The sequence below is a fragment of the Saimiri boliviensis genome, chromosome 12 (assembly GCF_048565385.1).
Source record: "Saimiri boliviensis isolate mSaiBol1 chromosome 12, mSaiBol1.pri, whole genome shotgun sequence".
NCBI lineage: Eukaryota > Metazoa > Chordata > Mammalia > Primates > Cebidae > Saimiri > Saimiri boliviensis.
Window position 1 is genome coordinate 75,668,667 of NC_133460.1, and position 19,612 is coordinate 75,688,278.

The 19,612-nt window shown below is 38.6% G+C and overlaps 1 protein-coding gene across 2 annotated transcripts in view; it reads right to left on the reverse strand.

Annotated features, from left to right (window-relative positions):
- Positions 1-14,053: 14,053 nt before the first annotated feature.
- The window catches only part of HTR7 (5-hydroxytryptamine receptor 7), a 119,656-nt gene continuing 114,097 nt past the window's right edge, over positions 14,054-19,612 (reverse strand). For both annotated transcript variants that reach the window (XM_003922406.3, XM_010333289.3), the window contains exon 3: positions 14,054-18,984. In XM_003922406.3, coding sequence (XP_003922455.1) covers positions 18,942-18,984 — 43 coding nt within the window. In that variant the 3' untranslated portion in view covers positions 14,054-18,941. The remainder of the gene's footprint in view (positions 18,985-19,612) is intronic.

Here is a 19,612-nt window from a genome sequence, read left to right on the forward strand (position 1 = left end):
AGGGTAATTTATAAAGAAAAGAGGTTTAATTGAATTACAGTTTTACATGCCTGTGGAGCCCTCAGGAAACTTACAATCATGGCAGAAGGGGAAGCAAACACATCCTTCACAAGGTGGCAGGAGAGAGAAGAGTGAGAAGTGATGAAAGGGGAAGAGGCCTTATAAAACCATTGGATCTCATGAGAACTCACTATCACAAGAACAGCATGAGGGAAACTGCCCCTATGATCCAATCACCTCCCACCAGCTCTCTCCCTAGACGCATGGGTATTACAATTTGAAATGAGATTTGGGTGGAGATACAGAGTCAAACCATATCAGTTGTGGACTTTTACCTTGGGGATAACGCTGCTCTTTAAGGTCTGAGCTTAATATAGGGAGTCTCCTATTTGACTCCCCTTCTTCGGAGATCCCTTCATTTCTGTACCTGAAGTACAACAGAAGTGATCCCCAATTACACCTTACAGGCAGTTCCCTCAGAACAGAAACAGCTTTAGGCTCTGCTTACTTGTCTGGGTTCGTTTCCCTCTCTGTTTCTTTACTATGTTGTCAGGTGTTCTCAAGATGTTTTTCTATTTTAATTTTATCCAGTTCTTTTATTTCTTGTTACTAGAATCATTGGTCAGAATAACATAGCCCACAAATTATACTTGAATCTTTCATTTATTCTTATCAACTTTGGTATTTTTCTGATACAAAAAGAATTTCCAAAATTAGATCACATTTCGTGATTCTAAACTAAAAAAATAGAAGGATCCTTCTTATCATAATGGAAAGAGAATATAACTCTTCCAGTTATCATGGAATTTCAGAATAAAGCCCCAATCCAAAGACAAGAGGTGACTGTTTCTTCCACATTCTGAAGAGAGGAATTGTGGATCTACCAGACACCTCCCCTCAAGCCTTGGTGAAAATCAACTGGTTCTTTGACCGTCCAATCCCCTCCATTCCCATCCTACCTAGCCCTTCTAGGCAAAATACCAAGTATGTTATAAGAGGGTCAGGGTGGTAGTGACTTCTGGGCCTTAGGGGCGATAATTTTGGATTTTGTCCTTTGTACTCATGAAGAAAGAAAGCTCTCTCCCTTCCAGACCAAATGACAGAGACTCCTACAGAAATTAAGAAACTGGAGGTTTTAGCAATAAAGTACCCCAGCAGATTGATAGTGAGCTGCAGAAGCTTAGAATGGATCCAAATAGGGTGTTGTGAGAGAATTTGAGAGAGCCATACATGAGTCCCCTGGAGTATAGAGGTCAACCTGAATATAGAGACCAGCACCAGCCTCTGGCCTAAGTCAGAGCTTCTCACACTTTAATGTGCCCATGAATCACCTGGGGATCATGGTAAAAAGCAGATTCTAATTCAGTGGGGCATGGGTGGAACCTGAGGTTCTTTTGCATTTCTAGCAATGTCCCATGTGATGCTGCTGGTACCTAAACAACATTTTGAGCAGCCATGGTCTACGGAATTCTGAAAGTGGGAGGTTGACTGGAACAACCCTCCAAAGCAAGGTGGAAGAAAGAACAATAGAGCCCAGTGAGGAGCCACACTTCTAGCTCTTGGCATAGCCAAGATGTGTGACATTGCCCTTGTGCAAAATATAGGTCACAGAAGTAGCTAGACTTAAGCTGGCTTGAATGTGAGACCCAGAAGGACAGCCTGTAAGAGACAGAGGAATCCCAGTAGTAGGAGGTCGTGGAGCTTAAAGGGTCTTGGAAGAAGATTTGGAGGTCGTGGAGCTTAGAGGGTCTTGGAAGAAGATCTGGAGAGCACAAAATACACATCAGAATGGATTTATGTCCAATTAAACCAAAACATAACCCACAAAACTGTCAATCCAAAGACACCTGCCATATCAAAGAACCACAGTAACACCAGCTAACTAAAAATACTTCGATTCCTTTTCCTCAAGTGTTCCATTTCCTCTAATCTTCCCTCCTCTTCCAACCAGGGAAAAAATGTGAAAGGGTGGGATGTGTAAAACAAGAGACCACACTGTCTTTCACACGAAAGGTCCCTGAGTTAAAGACCACAGGTGAGGACTGAGATGCAGGCAAAGGACTTAAACTGGCTTTGGGAGTAGTTTTCATCTGTATCAGAATGGACTTTTTAATACTTTAATCTTAATCACTGAAAGGACATTTTCTTATCCCTGAAAGTGACCAGAAAGTTTTGGACTTTGCCCACGTTGGTGTCCATGGACCAGGATAAGAGATCTGATGACCAAAGAGAAAAGAATGGTGAGAAGAAAATCATGAACACATCCTGTATCCTTCATGAGGTTCAGCCCATTCCATAAACCGATTGTATTCATATTTCATTGGTTCAATTTATGACCATTGCCTTAGCTAATTTGCTCCTAAATCAGGGATTACCTGTATTTCAAATAATCACTAAATACCTCAAGGGGGAAGCTTCTTTTTAAACAATTTCAGGTTGAAAAGAATCAAATCTTATTAAACTAATCAACATGACCCTAGGTTTTTAGTAAAGTGATAAATTGCTTTCATATTTTTATTCATTTGTATCAAGTTACCTATATATTTATGCATGTAAAAATATGTAGCTCTCATCACGTTGTCAGAAGTGTCCAGATGGTTTCATGCCTTACATGGAAAGAAAATTAGCAGTTAACTTCTAAAGAGGGAATCCTCTAGGAACAGATTAAAAATAAGAACATTGTGTTAAGGGAAATATTTTTGGCTAAGGACTAAATTGAAAATTAGAAAAGAAAAAGAAATTTAAAGGTGTTTTTCCCAAAATAAGCTGCAAAAGTCAACATCCTATGAAAACCAGTTCCTTACATTACAAATATGTACATTAATCAATTGAAAAATGGGCAAAGATATGAGTAGGCAGCTCATAGAATAGGAACTTACTAGTAATCAGGAAGTGCAAACTTAAAAACACTGAGTGATAGCATTTAACCCTCTTCAGACATACGTAAAAGTTGACAATATAAAATGTTGGAGAAAATATGAAAATAAGAGAATTCCCATACACTGCTGTGGGAGTGCAAAGTAAGGCAACCACATAGAATTTGGCAAAAAATCTAGCTAAGGATATACACACCCTCCTACATAGCAACTCCACTTTCAGCATGCTATTGGGCACCTAAGCTTTTTACACATGTACTCCATAAAATAATTCTGGAAAACTATGCAGCCACTTGAAAATTTTTTCACTGATATATAATTTTTAATAATAAATGTAAATACTTGCAAAATATATAATTTTGAAATTCTTATAGTGACATTTAAAAAATAAAACTCTGATGCCATTCTTTCAAAAATGGTATCAGATAACCATTACCATCTATTTTTTAAACCACACAAGCAGCTTTTCTTTAACATTTGGAAACATTTACTTTGTTTCCTTTTTTGTTTTGACTTGTATTTCCATTCCACTTTTTTACTGAAGTTTATATTAATATATTTTTATGCTTGAATATCTCTTATTGAACACTCTAACATATTGTTACAGAAATGTATATGTAATGAAAAACTGAAAAAATCTTTTTCCTATGACTTTAAGATGGTGAGGATTAAAAATTTTTTCTTTATTTAAAAATTATTACCATTTTAAATGGTAATTTAAAAGTTAGCAATTCCTCTTTAATTACTGCTAAATTACTTTTGATCAAAAGCTAAATGTATTGCAAAGTCTGATAAGCAATTATTAAATGTAAAATTTTATTGGGAATGCATCTTTTAATGAAATTAATGAGAATTTTTCTTTCAATTTTTCTTTCATTTAGTTTATATATCCAGAGATGAATACTGTTTACTGCTAAAATGAAACAGAAATCACTGTAAGTTAACAGCCAAATAAATGGAAGGAGGCTACTAGTCCATGAGGGAGGTGGATGAGCAAATGTTCAACATTCAAAATAAGAACAGCAGCTACTTTGCTGAATGGCTCCCTCACAACGTGAAAACAGCCGTCTGTGACATCCCACCCCAGGGGCTAAAAATGTCGGCCACCTTTATTGGTAACAACACAGCGATCCAAGAGCTCTTCAAACGCATCTCTGAGCAGTTTACAGCTATGTTCAGGCACAAGGCCTTCCTGCACTGGTACACGGGTGAGGGCATGGATGAGATGGAGTTCATCTCAAGGACTTAACAACAGTTTATTAATGATGAAGTGCATTTTTTACAGTAAAATCCATGACATATACCTGTTAAGTTATATAAATTTAATAAATACATAAGAATGAATAAATGAGTGAAGAATCGGTTGATGGGTAACAGTGAGCAGGGACACTGAGTCCAAATAAAAGGTGTATATAGATTTATAGCATCCAATAATTTTGTCAAAGGAATGGACACCTTTCTAAGCCTGAATAAATGCTCAAGAAAATATAAAACACTAATTTATTTTTAACATATGTTTACATAAAAGTATGATATCAATCTACAAAAGACAAATATGGACTAAGTTTTTACCTTCTCCGAGATCAGATGAGATCTGGCACGTTCAGGGTGGTATGGTTGTGGACGTCTCCTTCCTTCTCAAACTTGCAAATAATGCAGGTGAGCCCAGTGAACAGGAGCGGTCACCAAAGTCTTCCTCCTTTCTCAGAATGAGAAATCCAGGATGTGCTTCTAAACAGACAGGTGTTTCCCAGATTGCCTTTTGCAACTCCTGAATATACTTACATGGGTAAATACCAAAACTTTGTCATGAGTTCACTGTCTCAGTGCAATACGACACCAGAGCCCTCTATATTTCTTACTTGTTTTGCTCTCAAAGGACTCCACACTCAGAAGTGATGTGTCCTTTAGCAATCAGGAGAACTAATAAAAGAAATCATTAAACAAAAAATGGCCTACCAACCACTCTACAATATACCTGAATTCAGATCATCCCATCATTGTTCAAAAGACCATTTCTAACTCCACTAGGGTTGCCAGATTTAAAAAAACTCACACACACATACAAATATACATGATGCCCAGTTAAATTCAAATTTTAGTAAACGACAAATAATTTTCTAATGTATGTATGGGAGAAGAAGATGGTGAATAAGAAAGTGGGAACTTGCATGTGGCTCTCAGGCTGTCAATATTAGGATCTGCAAACGAATTGCTTTAACAACCATTCATGTTGAAAAAGCCTCTGTGTTTGTGTGCACATGCACATGTGTAGGTAGGTGCTCTCATATGTGTTTGTGTGTACATGCATGTGAATGCATGTTGGCAGGGGGGCATTGGTTCAGTGCATTTACCCTAATTTGAATACCAATGTCCTGGGAGGGGCAGGGCTTCCCAAAAGGTCTGCATTAAATGGACACATGGGTTGTGATTTATGCCACAAGATATTGACCTCCTTAATGCTTAGGGCAACCCTGGCTTAGTGGCACAGTGACGTCTGGCTGGGTAATCCAAGTGAAAAAGGTTGGGAAGCCCAATGTGGAAGCAATTCTCACTAACATGCAAAGTGACACATCCATAAATGCTCACAGCAGCATTCTTTATAATTGCAAAAAGAAAAAAAACTGGAAATAAAATGTCCACAAGAGGAAAAATGGATGAATGAATTGCAGTATATTCAATTAACCAAATATTATAGTCAATTAAAATTGATGAACTTGATCCACATCTCCCAATATAAAGAGATCTCAAAATCCTAGCACTGAGAAAAAAAAGCAGGTTGAGGAGAATATACACAATATTGCAGTATGTGTAAAATGTACACAGTTATATAAGGTTTTGAAAGACAAAAATATTGTATATTAAAAGCATTCAAGCATTGATTAGAAGGGTGCACAGTAACTTCAGAGAAGTGCCTGCCCCTAAAGGAAGAAGGGACATTGAGGAAAAGGGGTAAGAACGCTGGCAGCAGATATCATTCAGACATCAGTGCATCAGGCTTTGTTCTCACTTCTTTACATTTGTATTCATTTAATCCTCTCAACCACTCTATGAGGTACTAGACAGTACTATCTCCATTTTGCAGGTAAAGTATCTGAAGCCCCAAAACAGAGAGATTAGGAAATTTGTCCAAGGTCACACAGCTTTCATAAAGGGCACAAAATGGGTTATAAATTGTACATTTAAATTTTTCTTTTATTAAAATAATTTGGAATATGATAAAATGATAATGCAACAGATGAATGGGTCTTACACACTTCACCTGTTGCCTTTTGTTTGAAATACCAAATTTAAAAGCTCTGCTTTATTCTTTCGTAAGTTCAAATTTGTCTAATAAGATCACTCTAAAATTGTGGTTATGGTTTCTTTAAAAAACATACATCTTTTCCTTAACTGTCCTAATAGTAGACAAATATATTAAGATCCTTTTTAATGTTTGCTATGGTGAAATGGAAATAAAAACATTTTATCTGTTTTTATTAGACAATTTTGTTGTAAAGCTGCATGCCACACTAGAATTTATGTTATAATATTTAAGAAATAGTTTTTGTCCAAAAAATTTTTACTCTGCATGATCCAAATGGACGAGTGGAAATTAGGCCAAATTTTCCTTAATTGATTGAATTAAGTAAACTTTTTTTTAACAGAGAAGTTAAATGCCAATATGTAAAGGCTTGCTGCAATTAAAATTTTAAGAGCCAAGAGTAAGTAATTTGAAGAGTAATCTCTGATTTATGTGCCCAGGAAGAATTTCAGGTATTAATTTTATCTCCACACCCAAATATATTCTAATATTTCATGCAAAGCTGTTGATGAGGAGGTTGATAGAACAATGAGGATGACTCTACACATCTTCACTGGAATTGCTCTCTGGGGCTGGGAGAGCAGCCGAAGGTGCCTCACAGAAGCAGATCCCCACAAAGACCAAGAGCTGGAGGCAACTGGCCAAAACTTCCTGACAAATCTCAGCTGTTACCTAATTACCTTCATTTGTTTTTGCTTCAAAAAGCTAGGGAATTCCCTCAGTTTTCTTTTCTAACGTTGGCAGAAAACAGACCTGGCTCAAGTCATGTAGGTAAGTTTGGATAACAGCAGACTTTCAGCTCCTGGGGCCCCTGGAAGGTCTGCAATTAACAACTCTAGGATTTACAGAATCCTAGTCAAGGAGGCATACACTTTGAGCTGCTCTCTCCACCTCCAAATTGTCCCACTGTGAGAAGTTTCCATCAATATTCTTTGGGTTCAGACACTGATCCAAGAAGTTGCTTGCCTCAATGTAATGATATGCCACCTGAGAAGTGTATATTGCACCTGAATAGATTTGTGTATTTGATTGATTGGCATTTAAGAGATAGCAGAAGATAGAATGGAACACAGGGAAGATAAGTTTTAATGAGAAAAGTATAGAAAGGTACACATAGGGCAATAGCAGTTAGGGGAGGTTATTAGGGCTTTCCAGAGAAACAAAACCAATATATGAAAAGGGAGGAGACTGAGAGATTTATTTTGAGGAATTGGCTCAAATGATTGGAAAGCTAAGAAGTCCATGATCTGTAATTTGCAAGCAGGAGACATAGGAAAGAGAGTGGTGTAGTTCAGTAGGAGGCCAAAGGTGTAAGAACTGGTATGCTGACAGTCCCCATCCCAGGGCAGGAGGAACAGTCAGACACAAAGCAAATTTTCCCTTCCTCAATCTTATTTGCTCTATTCACATCCTCAACAGATTGGATGATGCTCACCCATACAGAAATGGGCAATCCACTTTACTCAGTGAACTGATTGAAATACTAACCTTATCCAGACATACCCCAGAGACATACCCAGAAATAGTGTTTAGACAAATATATGGGTACCCCATGATCCAATGAAGATGATATATAAAATGAACTATCACAGGCAGACTGCAAAAGAAATGCATAACCAGGAAGATGCATCAAGATAGCCAGGACATGGAAAAACCCAAGAATAGGATGAGGAAACAAGAATCATAGATTTGTTCCCTTCACAATGATCTAGGATTTGACCGTGAACTTGGTCACTCCGTCATACTTACTGTAATAAGGAAGATATTTGAACATCCTAAAGTGAGTCTCCTCAGAGTTCAGTTGCAGATTTTCAGGTCCACAAACTAGGCAGTAACCACTGAGATATATTTTGCAGAACGGAAGGAAGAATATAATATGGGCATGGTGGCTCACACATGCAATCCCAGTACTTTGGAAGGCTGAGGTAAAAGGATTGCTTGAGGGCAGGAGTTTGAGACCAGCCTAGGCAACATGGTGAGACCACCTCTCCATCGCTACAAAAATATTTTAAAAATATTTTAAATAATAAAAAATCATAACAATGAAAAGTACATATCAGCTGAGCTCAATCTTTCTACTTACAAGTTAATGTCATGAGCTCCTTTAGCCTCAGTTCCTTCACCCATAAAATAGAGATAACAATTTTGGGGTTGTTGTGAAGACTATCAGAATGACTGATGAGTAATAAACAATAAATGTGAAATGCTATTAACATTGCCATGATATATACATACATACACATATATAAAATGGTGAAAGTATACTCCTTGGCCAATGTTAATAGCTCACATTCAATGGCTAATATTCAATACATAGTTTACAAACATCTAATCTCTGTTTTGTTGACAAAAATTTGATCAGCTGCTTGGCTATGGGGAGACAATTGCGATGCATTGATTCTCATTTGACCCTGTGCTGGTGCCAATATTAAATAACTATAAGGGGGTTGATTGATGAATACAAAATTACAGTTAAATAGTAGAACTAAGATCTAGTGTTTAGTAGTACAATAGGGTGACTACAGTTAATAATTGTACATTTCAAAATAACTAGAGGAGTAGATTTGGAATGTTCTCAACACAAATTATAAATGTTTGAGGTGATGGATCTCCCAGTTACCCTAATTTGACCATTATGCTTGCATGAAAATATCACATGTACCCTGTAAATATGTACAACTATTATGTACTCATAGCAATTGAATATAAAATAAACTTTGTTAACATAAAAAATCACTCAGTCATGTGGGAATTTGCCAGGTCTTGTCATAAATTTGTTTAACATAGTTGCTGCCTTGGCATCCATTTTTAGCTTTGATGTAAGTTATCTGAAACCTAGTCATAACCCATCACCACTGGCCTAGTGAAAACTTCCCTGCCCTGTGTGGAACTGCTGACCACACAACACCTGACTGTAACCGGAGTCATATAAATAAGTTCCCACCTCCTAATTTTTCAAATGTTTTCTTGAAACTAGCCAATCCACTATCCCCACAGGAAAGCCTAAGGGATAACCATGGACATTAATAAAGACAAAGTCAACAGATCCTCTCTACGTCTAGCTCCCCAGCTGTTGGTTAAGTTCCCTGTGACCTCCAGACTTCCCATGGGCCTCTTGTCAGCACTCCTAATTCTCTCGGTCCTGTGAGTCATAATTTTTTGCTTCACGCATTTTGGTTTCACCTCCTCATTGTGCCTCACTTGACCAACACACTCTAACCTAACTTTTCCCTGGTCAGGCCTCTTCTAGAGAGTGGCTATCTTGGTTGATGGGCACTCTTGAAAGAGGCCTTAAGACGAAATGAGAAAGAAACCATGACAAGAGATGTCACTTAAACATCTACATGTGTTTACATATCATATTTGCCAACTATCTAAGACAATCTGTGGATTATTTTCCTCTTTCGTATCAACAGTAAGTACTGAGCACTAAAGGGTATGTAAGAGAGAGCTTGTGAACAAATAGCGCATTTCTTTGGCAAGATTCTAAACCATATACTAATGATTTGGATATTCTTTCATACTGAACATGCTTTTCCTTACTAATAGCACCGGAACTGGCTAGGTAATTAATTCAGTATGCCAGCACATTTGGGAATAGCAATTTTGAGCTGTGGAACCCAGACCAGCTGTACCAGAATCGCCTGTCGGCTGGTGAAAAGTCCTCCTCACTCTGCAACTCCCCATCCCCAATCCTGCACCAGACACAACATACAAGAGTCTCTTGAAATGGGACCCAGGAATCTTCATGTTTAACAAGCTCCCTGGATATTTCTTACTCAGAATGAAGTTTGGAAAACTGGGCTTAAGATACAACATGTTGTGATGATAGTAACTTTTCTTTTCTTTTCTTTTTTTTTTTAATTTTAAATGAGAAATTTCATTTTTATTGAATAAAAACATGATTATGCAAACATGAAAATGTATTCAAATATTTGAATACATTAAATTTTTTTGCAACTTCATATGCTTTATATAAAAGTATTGAGTTCAAAGCAGTATTATGCTTGGTAATAATTACCAAAATTCTGATTTTGCTATACTTTTCATCAGGATTTCTGGGACACCTCCCAACTAAACATATTAAGATTCTACAAAAATAAAAGATGACAACAGTCTTCCAAATAAGAGCAATCTGGGGGTGAGAAACAGCAGCTTTTCAATATCACAAACTATGCCTTCAAACTGTTAGGGACGCCTCTTCAAAAAATGTAGTCTTTTTCTTTGCTTTAAGAAAAATTTTATTAATATGGCCAGTCTAAAAATACCTTTCAAAGCATTCATATCAGCATTATGGATACTTAATTGTAGATAACTAAAAACGAACAACACAGAAAGAAAAAGTTTCTGTTGTTCACAGGCTCTGGTTCCTGACTGTTTCAGAGCACAAACTGAAGCAGTTGGCTTCTCTGCATCACTACTTCAGGTGTAGTTCTCAGGAACAAGAGGTTCCTTGTGGGTCTTCACCCTTCCTGTCAGGATGCTCTCCCTGTATTGCTCTCCTCACAGTGAGCCTCGCAACTTAGTGCTATGCACATGCCATGATCATGCTACAGTAATTTCTCACCTGGGTAACTGCTCACTTTCAGTGAACAATGGTCAGTTTTTGTTGTTGTTTCTTCATGTTATATTTGTTCTGAATATATTTATTGAAATGTACTTTTATGTCTTTTATATCTTTTGCGTGTTTTTGCACTTCACTTTTTTTGCCTCAACATACTTCAACAAAATTTTTTCGCCTCAATGTGTTTTTCTTTCTTTTTCTTTTTTTTCTCTTCTTTTCTTTTTTTATTGCATTTTAGGTTTTGGGGTACATATGAAGAACATGCAAGATTGTTGCATAGGTACACACATGGCAGTGTGGTTTTCTGCCTTCCGTCCCCTAGCCTGTATCTGTCATTTCTCCCCATGCTATCTCTTCCCACCTCCCCACCCCCCTGTCCCTCCCCCATTTCCCCCCAATGGACCCCAGTGTGTAGTGCTCCCCTCCCTGTGTCCATGTGTTCTCATTGTTCAACACCCGCCTATGAGTGAGAACATGCGGTGTTTGATTTTCTGCTCTTCTGTCAGTTTGCTGAGAATGATGGTTTCCAGGTTCATCCATGTCCCTACAAAGGACGTGAACTCATCGTTTTTGATGGCTGTGTAATATTCCATGGTGTATATGTACCACATTTTCCCAATCCAGTCTATCATCGTTGGGCATTTGGGTTGGTTCCAGGTCTTTGCTATTGTAAACAGTGCTGCAATGAACATTCGTGTGCATGTGTCCTTATAGTAGAATGATTTATAATCCTTTGGATATATACCCAGTAATGGGATTGCTGGGTCAAATGGGATTTCTATTTTTAGGTCATTGAGGAATCGCCACACTGTCTTCCACAGTGGTTGAATTAAACTTCATATGGAACCAAAAGAGAGCCCGCATAGCCAAGTCAATTCTAAGGAAAAAGAACAAAGCAGGAGGCATCACACTACCGGACTTCAAACTATACTACAAGGCTACAGTAATCAAAGCAGCATGGTACTGGTACCAAAACAGATATATAGACCAATGGAACAGAACAGAGGCCTCAGAGGAAATACAACATACCCACAACCATCTGATCTTCGACAAACCTGACAAAAACAAGCAATGGGGAAAGGATTCCCTGTTTAATAAATGGTGTTGGGAAAACTGGCTAGCCATGTGCAGAAAGCAGAAACAGGACCCCTTCCTGACACCTTACACCAAAATTAACTCCAGATGGATTAAAGACTTAAACATCAGACCTAACACCATAAAAACCCTAGAAGAAAATCTAGGCAAAACCATTCAGGACATAGGCGTAGGCAAGGACTTCATGACCAAAACACCAGAAGCAATGGCAACAAAAGCCAAAATAGACAAATGGGACCTAATCAAACTCCACAGCTTCTGCACGGCAAAAGAAACAGTCAGTAGAGTGAATCGGCAACCAACAGAATGGAAAAAAATTTTTGCAGTCTACCCATCTGACAAGGGGCTGATATCCAGAATTTACAAAGAACTAAAACGGATCTACAAGAAAAAAACAAACAAGCCTATTCAAAAATGGGCGAAGGATATGAACAGATACTTGTGGGGAACGCTCCCGTGTGAGACCCCTAAAAGGCGTGAGTCTCACTATATGGTGAGTTTGATCCCAAACACAGTTTCCTACTGGAGGCAGTCGAGCTATCCAGAATATAGGAACTGAAAGATGATTGATCAGTTTCTAATATCAACCACAATATCGTTTGGGCCTAAAACTATGCGTTGCTGCTAGACCGAGTGACCCCCTACCAGCAACCAGTTCCTGCTTTTTAACCTTTTTTATGACTCTCTTTTAAGAATAAGTTTTAACCTTTTCTTTACTTACCTGACTGCCTAATGGTTTAACTGTCGATATTTGCAAAGCAAATGCCACCATAAGGGATGGCTTTGATTCCTGACTCAGAGATTCCTGAATGGGGAAATTGAGTTAAGTTGAGTTAGGAGTAGACAAAGGAGAATCCGGTTAAAGGATATTCTGATGAGCAAAACCAGAAAAACTTTTCACATCTCAGTTCTAAAACAAGATCAAACCGGAGATACCTGCAGCCAGGAGGAATAATGTCTGGATGCAAACAAGCTTTGTGATTACAGGAAATTCTGTTACTTTTTACAACCACTGATTGTGTATCTGACTTTTCAATTGTATAGGCCATGTAAGGTATACATTTGCATTTCCTCTTGCAACCATTGTGTATCTGATTTCTCTATTGTATAGGCCATGTGAGGCATACATTTACATTCCTCTTGCTATGACGTAAACCAGAGCCAAGAAAGTGTATTTATTCCTGGCATTTGAAAAATAAAATTTGCTGTTTAGGCACAGCCTATCAGCCCTCCAGACGCCTCGCTTTCTCTCTCTCTGTCTTTATTATTTTCTCAGGCGCACTCCCTCTTCCAGGTATTGGGACCCTCTTGCAGGTCGAGAGACCCCCGGGCAGACGTGCCTACCCATCCGGACGGTCCACGACAGATACTTTACAATAGAAGACATACAGGAGGCCAACAAACATGTGAAAAAATGCTCATCATCACTGATCATTAGAGAAATGCAAATCAAAACCACATTGAGATACCATCTCACACCAGTTAGAATGGCGATCATTAAAAAATCGGGAAACAACAGATGCTGGAGAGGATGTGGAGAAATAGGAACACTTTTACACTGTTGGTGGGAATGTAAATTAATTTTTTTTTTTTTGAGACAGAGTTTTACTCTTGTTGCCCAGGCTGGGGTGCAATGACGCAATCTCAGCTCACCTCCGCCTCCCAGGTTCAAGCGATTCTCCTGCCTCAGCCTCCCGGGTAGCTAGCATTACAGGCATACGCCACTACACTCAGCTAATTTTTGTATTTTTAGTAGATGCAGGGTTTCACCATCTTGGCCAGCCTAGTCTTGAACTCCTGACCTTGTGAGCCACTGCATTGGCCTCCCAAACTGCTGGGATTACAGGTGTGAGCCACTGCACCTGGTCGCATTTTTCTTATAACTCATTTTAATTACATTTAAAAATGCATAGCTATGTGACAGATTTTAAAAATTATTTCTTTGCCAAATATTAAATATACAGAGCAAAGCACAGGTCTATATATTATACTCCTTTAAACAAATTCAGACAAAACACAGCTCTAGTGTTTTAGTGCAGGGGTCCCCAAACTTTTTACACAGGGGGCTAGTTCACTGTCCCTCAGATCGTTGGAGGGCCAGACTACGCAAGGTGTGACACCCTTCACAGCCAGCACTGCTGCCTCCATTATCCCAGATAGCGGTATACAGTGTCACTGGCCCAGCACCACCTCCAGTGCTGTATACAGGGATGGCAGTGATCAGCCTGTGACACTGTGTATACAGTGTCCTGGACATCTGCAGCAGCGGTGGGCCTCTTCTGTGGGAAGCCCGCTGATAAGACACCTCCTAAAAATAAGACAGCCCCCATCTTTTGGGGGTAAAATTAATATAAGACAGGATCTTATAATAGGGGGAACATGGTGTGTAGTAATGTGGGGGGAGACTTTTGGGCAAAGGGAGGTTATAGGGGCCATTATGTTGTTGTACATTTGGGGGATTATGGGGGCCATTGTACTGTGTAGTAATGGTTATAGTGCTTTGCCTTTCTTCCTACTTCTGCTGTTATTTCACACTGCTTCCAGTGATGTGGGGCACTGCAGCCGCAGACCAGATGTGCGTCATATGACACGCTTCCGGAGCCGTGATGCGTGTGTCCCGTGTCACCAGAAGTAGTACTGTATGTGAGCAATGCCACGCTTTGCGACGCCGCCACATACAGTACTCCAGGAGCACAGGATGCATCCACATCCTGTGCTCCTCTCACTGACCACTAATGAAAGAGGTGCCCCTTCCTGAAGTGCGGTGGGGGCCGGATAAATGGCCTCAGGGGGCCGCATGCAGCCCGCAGGCCGTAGTTTGGGGACCCCTGTTTTAGTGTTTTCTCACCTGCAGAAGAGTAGAGGGTTGTATTAGATCATCCATGAGATTCTCCAGCTCTGTCATTGTCTGTGGATATAGTTAGAGCTCATTTTTCCTACAAATGGATCATGCACTTTGTGAATTAACCATAACAAACTTTTATATATACAGCTGACTTTCTGCTGCCTCTCATTATAACACTCAACCACCTCCTACTGTGAGATTGTGTGGGTTTAAAGAATACAGAACATTTTAATAATAGCCCAATCAAAATGTAATTAGGAAAAGGTAATTTTGCACCAAAATACCACATCAAAGACAAATCCCAGATATTTCTTATCATCTGCTATTTTAGATTACCATTTTTCTCCTCCACTCATACAGGTGTAATTCTTTCATCTTGGCTTTTTTGAAGTGCCAAAGACTCAACAGAACTGTTAGCTGCAAATCTGCTTCTGATACTTGTCAACCTCTCTCACTTTATGTTTCACATCAGCCATAGTAAATTTTCTTTTACATTTTTATCGATGACCACATCACATCTTTTCAACATGTGCTGCAGAAGCAGGTTCTATTTAAAAAAAAAAAATGTTTTTAACCCAGCAGAAACTTAGAAAACAAAGTATTTTATATTAAGATATTATATTCCTTTTTCACAGAACATGTAGACAAAACAAATCTAAAGGGTGATCCAATTAAATACATTTCTGCTAGAACCTCTGAGTTAGTTCTCAAAGTCTGCATGTTTCACATTCAGTACCTAATAAGATATTCCTTACTGTAAGCTTAAAGTAAGCAATGACATCACAATATGTATTACTCTGAGTGTTTTCAAAACATGCTGACCCTCTGAAAGTTTCCAAATGGCTTCTTTGTGTGTTGTTACAGACCATCTGGCTAGCTGTAGATAAACAAGTTTCAACATATGGGCCATAGCACATACATGGCTCTGCTCCACTAGTGCAGAAAATTAAGAAAAGGATGCTCTCATGATATGAGTAACTAACTCATGCAAGAGAAGCAGGACCGTGTAGTGGAGGGCCTGACCTAAGGAGCACACAGAATAGCTTAATTCCAGTTCCTTCTCTTCCATTCACTGGGCATGTCACTTGATAATAGCAAGTCTTCTCTGTTTCCTCATAGAAACATTTTTTAAAGGTGCCAGTCAACTCTTGCCTCTCTCTCCTTCCCGCCTTCTTTCCCATTAAGACATACCTATTATGGGCCTACCATATATGTGCTGCCAGGATGGTGCTAGGTAATGGGCATATTGCTGAGAAAAAGACATGGTCCCTACCCTTGAAGATTTACTGGCCAATAATGAAAACATACATCAAACAAATGAGATCAGGAAGAATATTGCAGACCAAGAAGGGAAGCATGTGTGAAGGTCCTGAGATCAGAAGGAGCATGAACAATTTTTTAAAACTCTAATATTTAGAAACATTTACAGCCATTAAATTGAAAACTCAATTGACAATCAAAACACTGAAAGGGAAATTCCCACTATCTCCAGATGATAATTCAGACAATTATCATATTAGCATAAACTATTTGAAAAATGGCATGCATTTTCTATTCAATTCCATTCATATTGTTGACCTACTGCCTGCAATCAATGAACTTAATAAAACTACACAAAAATATGATCGTCAAATACATGCACAAGCATATCAAGCCCATGACAACATGATCGATGTTTTCAGTTATTGAACAGTTGCTAAAAACCTAGGAATGTTGAGTGTCTCCTATTTAACATTTACAGAATAAACTTAAATGCTAAGGCAACAGTGATTCAGTTATCTCTTACAAGTAAATGCTTTACTTCTCAAGCATGGTTTCCCAATACTCGGCCTTGCCAGAAAATGACAGCTGATACCCTGTGAGTGAGGAGAGGAATAGTCATTCTTGCTTGAATAGTCATTATATACAAAATGTTCGTTTCAATGAGTTTTCCCAATTCTTAGTTAAAACAAAAGCTGTGTCTTTGGAACAAATTATGTCATATGTGAAATTGTATTAATGATTTATTTTTATCATTCCCTTTCCATTTCTATTTTTTCCTTTCATTTAGCTGCCATATATTTAAAGCACAGTATACACAGGAAGCTCAGCCTCTGTAGGTAGAATGAAACAGAGTTCAATAATCGGGCATTCATGTCAGGCAAGACAAACGGCCAATTTGAATCATGAAGGTCTTAATAAAAAATTAAACAACACATTTGAAAACCTGAATCAATCCACCTAACCATAGTGCCCTGTCTTATACTATAGGAAAGAAAAATGCCACTCCGTAAAACCTGCTATAGCTCTTACTATACTATATTGTAACAAACCAAGACATGTCTGCCTTCTACCTGATGGCAAACTCCTTAAAAGCAAGGATTGTGCCATACCCATCTTTGTCCCCTCAATGCCTGCAGAGGTGAATGTGGCAGGAGCCCAAGCAATGCTCATTAATCAGATCAACTAATGAACAGTCATTGTTTTAAAAATAAAAAGTCACTAAGTGAATGAATCCTCACAGTGAAATGTGATTAAATCCAGAGCTGTCTTAACTACCTGTTTGGATTTTAGCAAACATGTAAAGTGTTTGCCCTTCAGTCATTCAGCAGACAGCAATATGTATGACATACAACCTTTAATTAAAAATCTTTACTTGCATTGCTTTATTTCAGCTACAAATAAACTTTATTTGATGTAATGTAATAAAACATTTTCAAGTTTAACAATATGTATTTGACCATAAATAATCATTTAAAGTATGAATATAAGTATATACGGTCACTTTAGCAAATTTGCGGTTCAGGAATTTATACAAGCTTTGTCTGAAAGGACAGTGCCCTCCTCCCCTTTCAGGAAAGGTAGCCCTTCCCCATGTCTGGTAAGAAGCAATGTCAATAGGAGTTAGAAGTCCATAATCCATGTCAGAATTCCACTTTATCCTGTGAGAGGACAGCTTGCTTTATGGTAGGAAAATAATATTCTCTTTCAGTTCTCTCTCATCAAATAAAGAATTGCATTCATTTCTCCCCTTCTAGGTAAAGGTACTCATCTATTCTCCTCTACTGTCCTTCTGTCTCCTTAGTGCCATTTAAAAATATATATATCCACAAAGAGACCTTTTCTGTTTCTTTACCTGCCTTTCATGTCTACCATTTTTTGGTGGGTGGGGGTGGGAATCAGGGGACAGAATTGCTTAGGCACACATTTGATTTAAGATACAGAGAACACAAAAACAAATTCTCTAGAAGGAACAGACTGGTGTTCTGAAGCATTTCGCAAGAGTGGTCCCGGTGACCTCGCTTCACACAATTTGGTTTAATACAATGCAGCTCAACAAGAATGAACATGTTTATGCCCCATCTCCAGAGGCATCACAACCTTTCATGGAAAAACCCATTATTCCCACACTTCTTCCACATAACATACGTTATAGGACAGCCCATGGGTGGGCCCACTGCACCCTTGTAGAAATGAGAGTCAAAAACATGCCAATAATCATGTTAATTACAATGCAGTTGGGTACCACTTGCACTTCACTAAGATAAAAATCCTCCCAGGAGACATGCCCCTCACCTCTCAGGACCCTTCAGAGCACAAGAAAAAGCTTTGTTCAAGTTGTATGCGTCTCTCCATCTTGTTCCTGAGTTATACCATAATAAGTGAGTTAACAAGAAAAGTACATTGGTGGGGATATCACAGAGACCCCGCAGAAAAGCCAAACTATTTGACAAAAGCTTGAAACAAACACTGCTCTGGGAAATCATTTGTATTAGCTGATGACTGGATTCTGTTTTCTTAACATGGACATGCAACATATTCAACACTATGCTCACCGCAGTTTGCTTGGAAAACCCTTCTGTCATACAACAAAATACATTCTGTCTCATGAATGATTCCTGCATATTCACCACAACGCCTAGACTCAGAAGCATGGGAAGTGTGCATTGGAACATTCTCCCACTTGCATGGATTTGGACATATGCAAAGCACCAGAAACTGCTTCCTTTCTGGAACTCAGTTCTGTCGGTGTGCTTACTGCTGAGATGATCTGCTATCTTAAACTGAGAACACACAATAGCACTGATCCACAGAAAAAAGGAGAGATCACCATCTCCCTTGTAAAGATAGTGTGTACAACAGATCACCCTGTTTGTTACGTTTTAGCCATCGCAAAAAAGGACAGAAGCCGCATTCCATTCTGCAGTCTCAGCAAATGACTTCCTTCTGTTTCCAACTCTATTTTGCCTTATTTCATTTCCATTGTTCAGCTTTCAATCATGAATCATGACCTTTTTTTCTACAGTAGTCAGTAGTTTGTCTAAAAAGAGAGAGAGAGAGAGAGAGAGAAATAGGAGAATGATTTAGCAGAACCGTAAATGTGAGTTTTCATTTTATGGTGGGTGGACTTAATTTTTAGAGCAGTCAGTACTTTGAATCATTTGTGGCTTCTAAGGGATTATGAGTATCCTTAAAGGGAAAGAAAAAGTGCTGTGATTCTTTTAATAAATTTCGTAACTTCTACAAGTTGCCAAGGCTTTAATATATTTGCAAATCAGCCCCAAATAACCCATTTGGAAATTCACTTTTTTAATATAGCTATAGCCAAAAATGACTTTGCTCTCAAAAATCCTTGCAAAATACTAGTGTACTCACTCTACTTGAAAAGAATAATGACTAAATAATGATTACCAGTGAGAAGTGTTCTCGCCCTCAAACCTAGGGAGGTATGTTATTGTAAGAGATGTGTGCAGAGACCAAGAAACTTCACTTCTCTCCCTTGTTCCTAGATGCATAGAAGTGGCATTAGTGACACGGAAGTGTTAGTCATTGGCTAAGAAAAAGTCCCTTTCTCCTTGTGTAAAGCCACTCTCCCCTAACTCTGTACCTCCACAGTCCTCGACTTACCACACTACATCAAGTGCTTAAGGGTTAAACCTATGAGCACT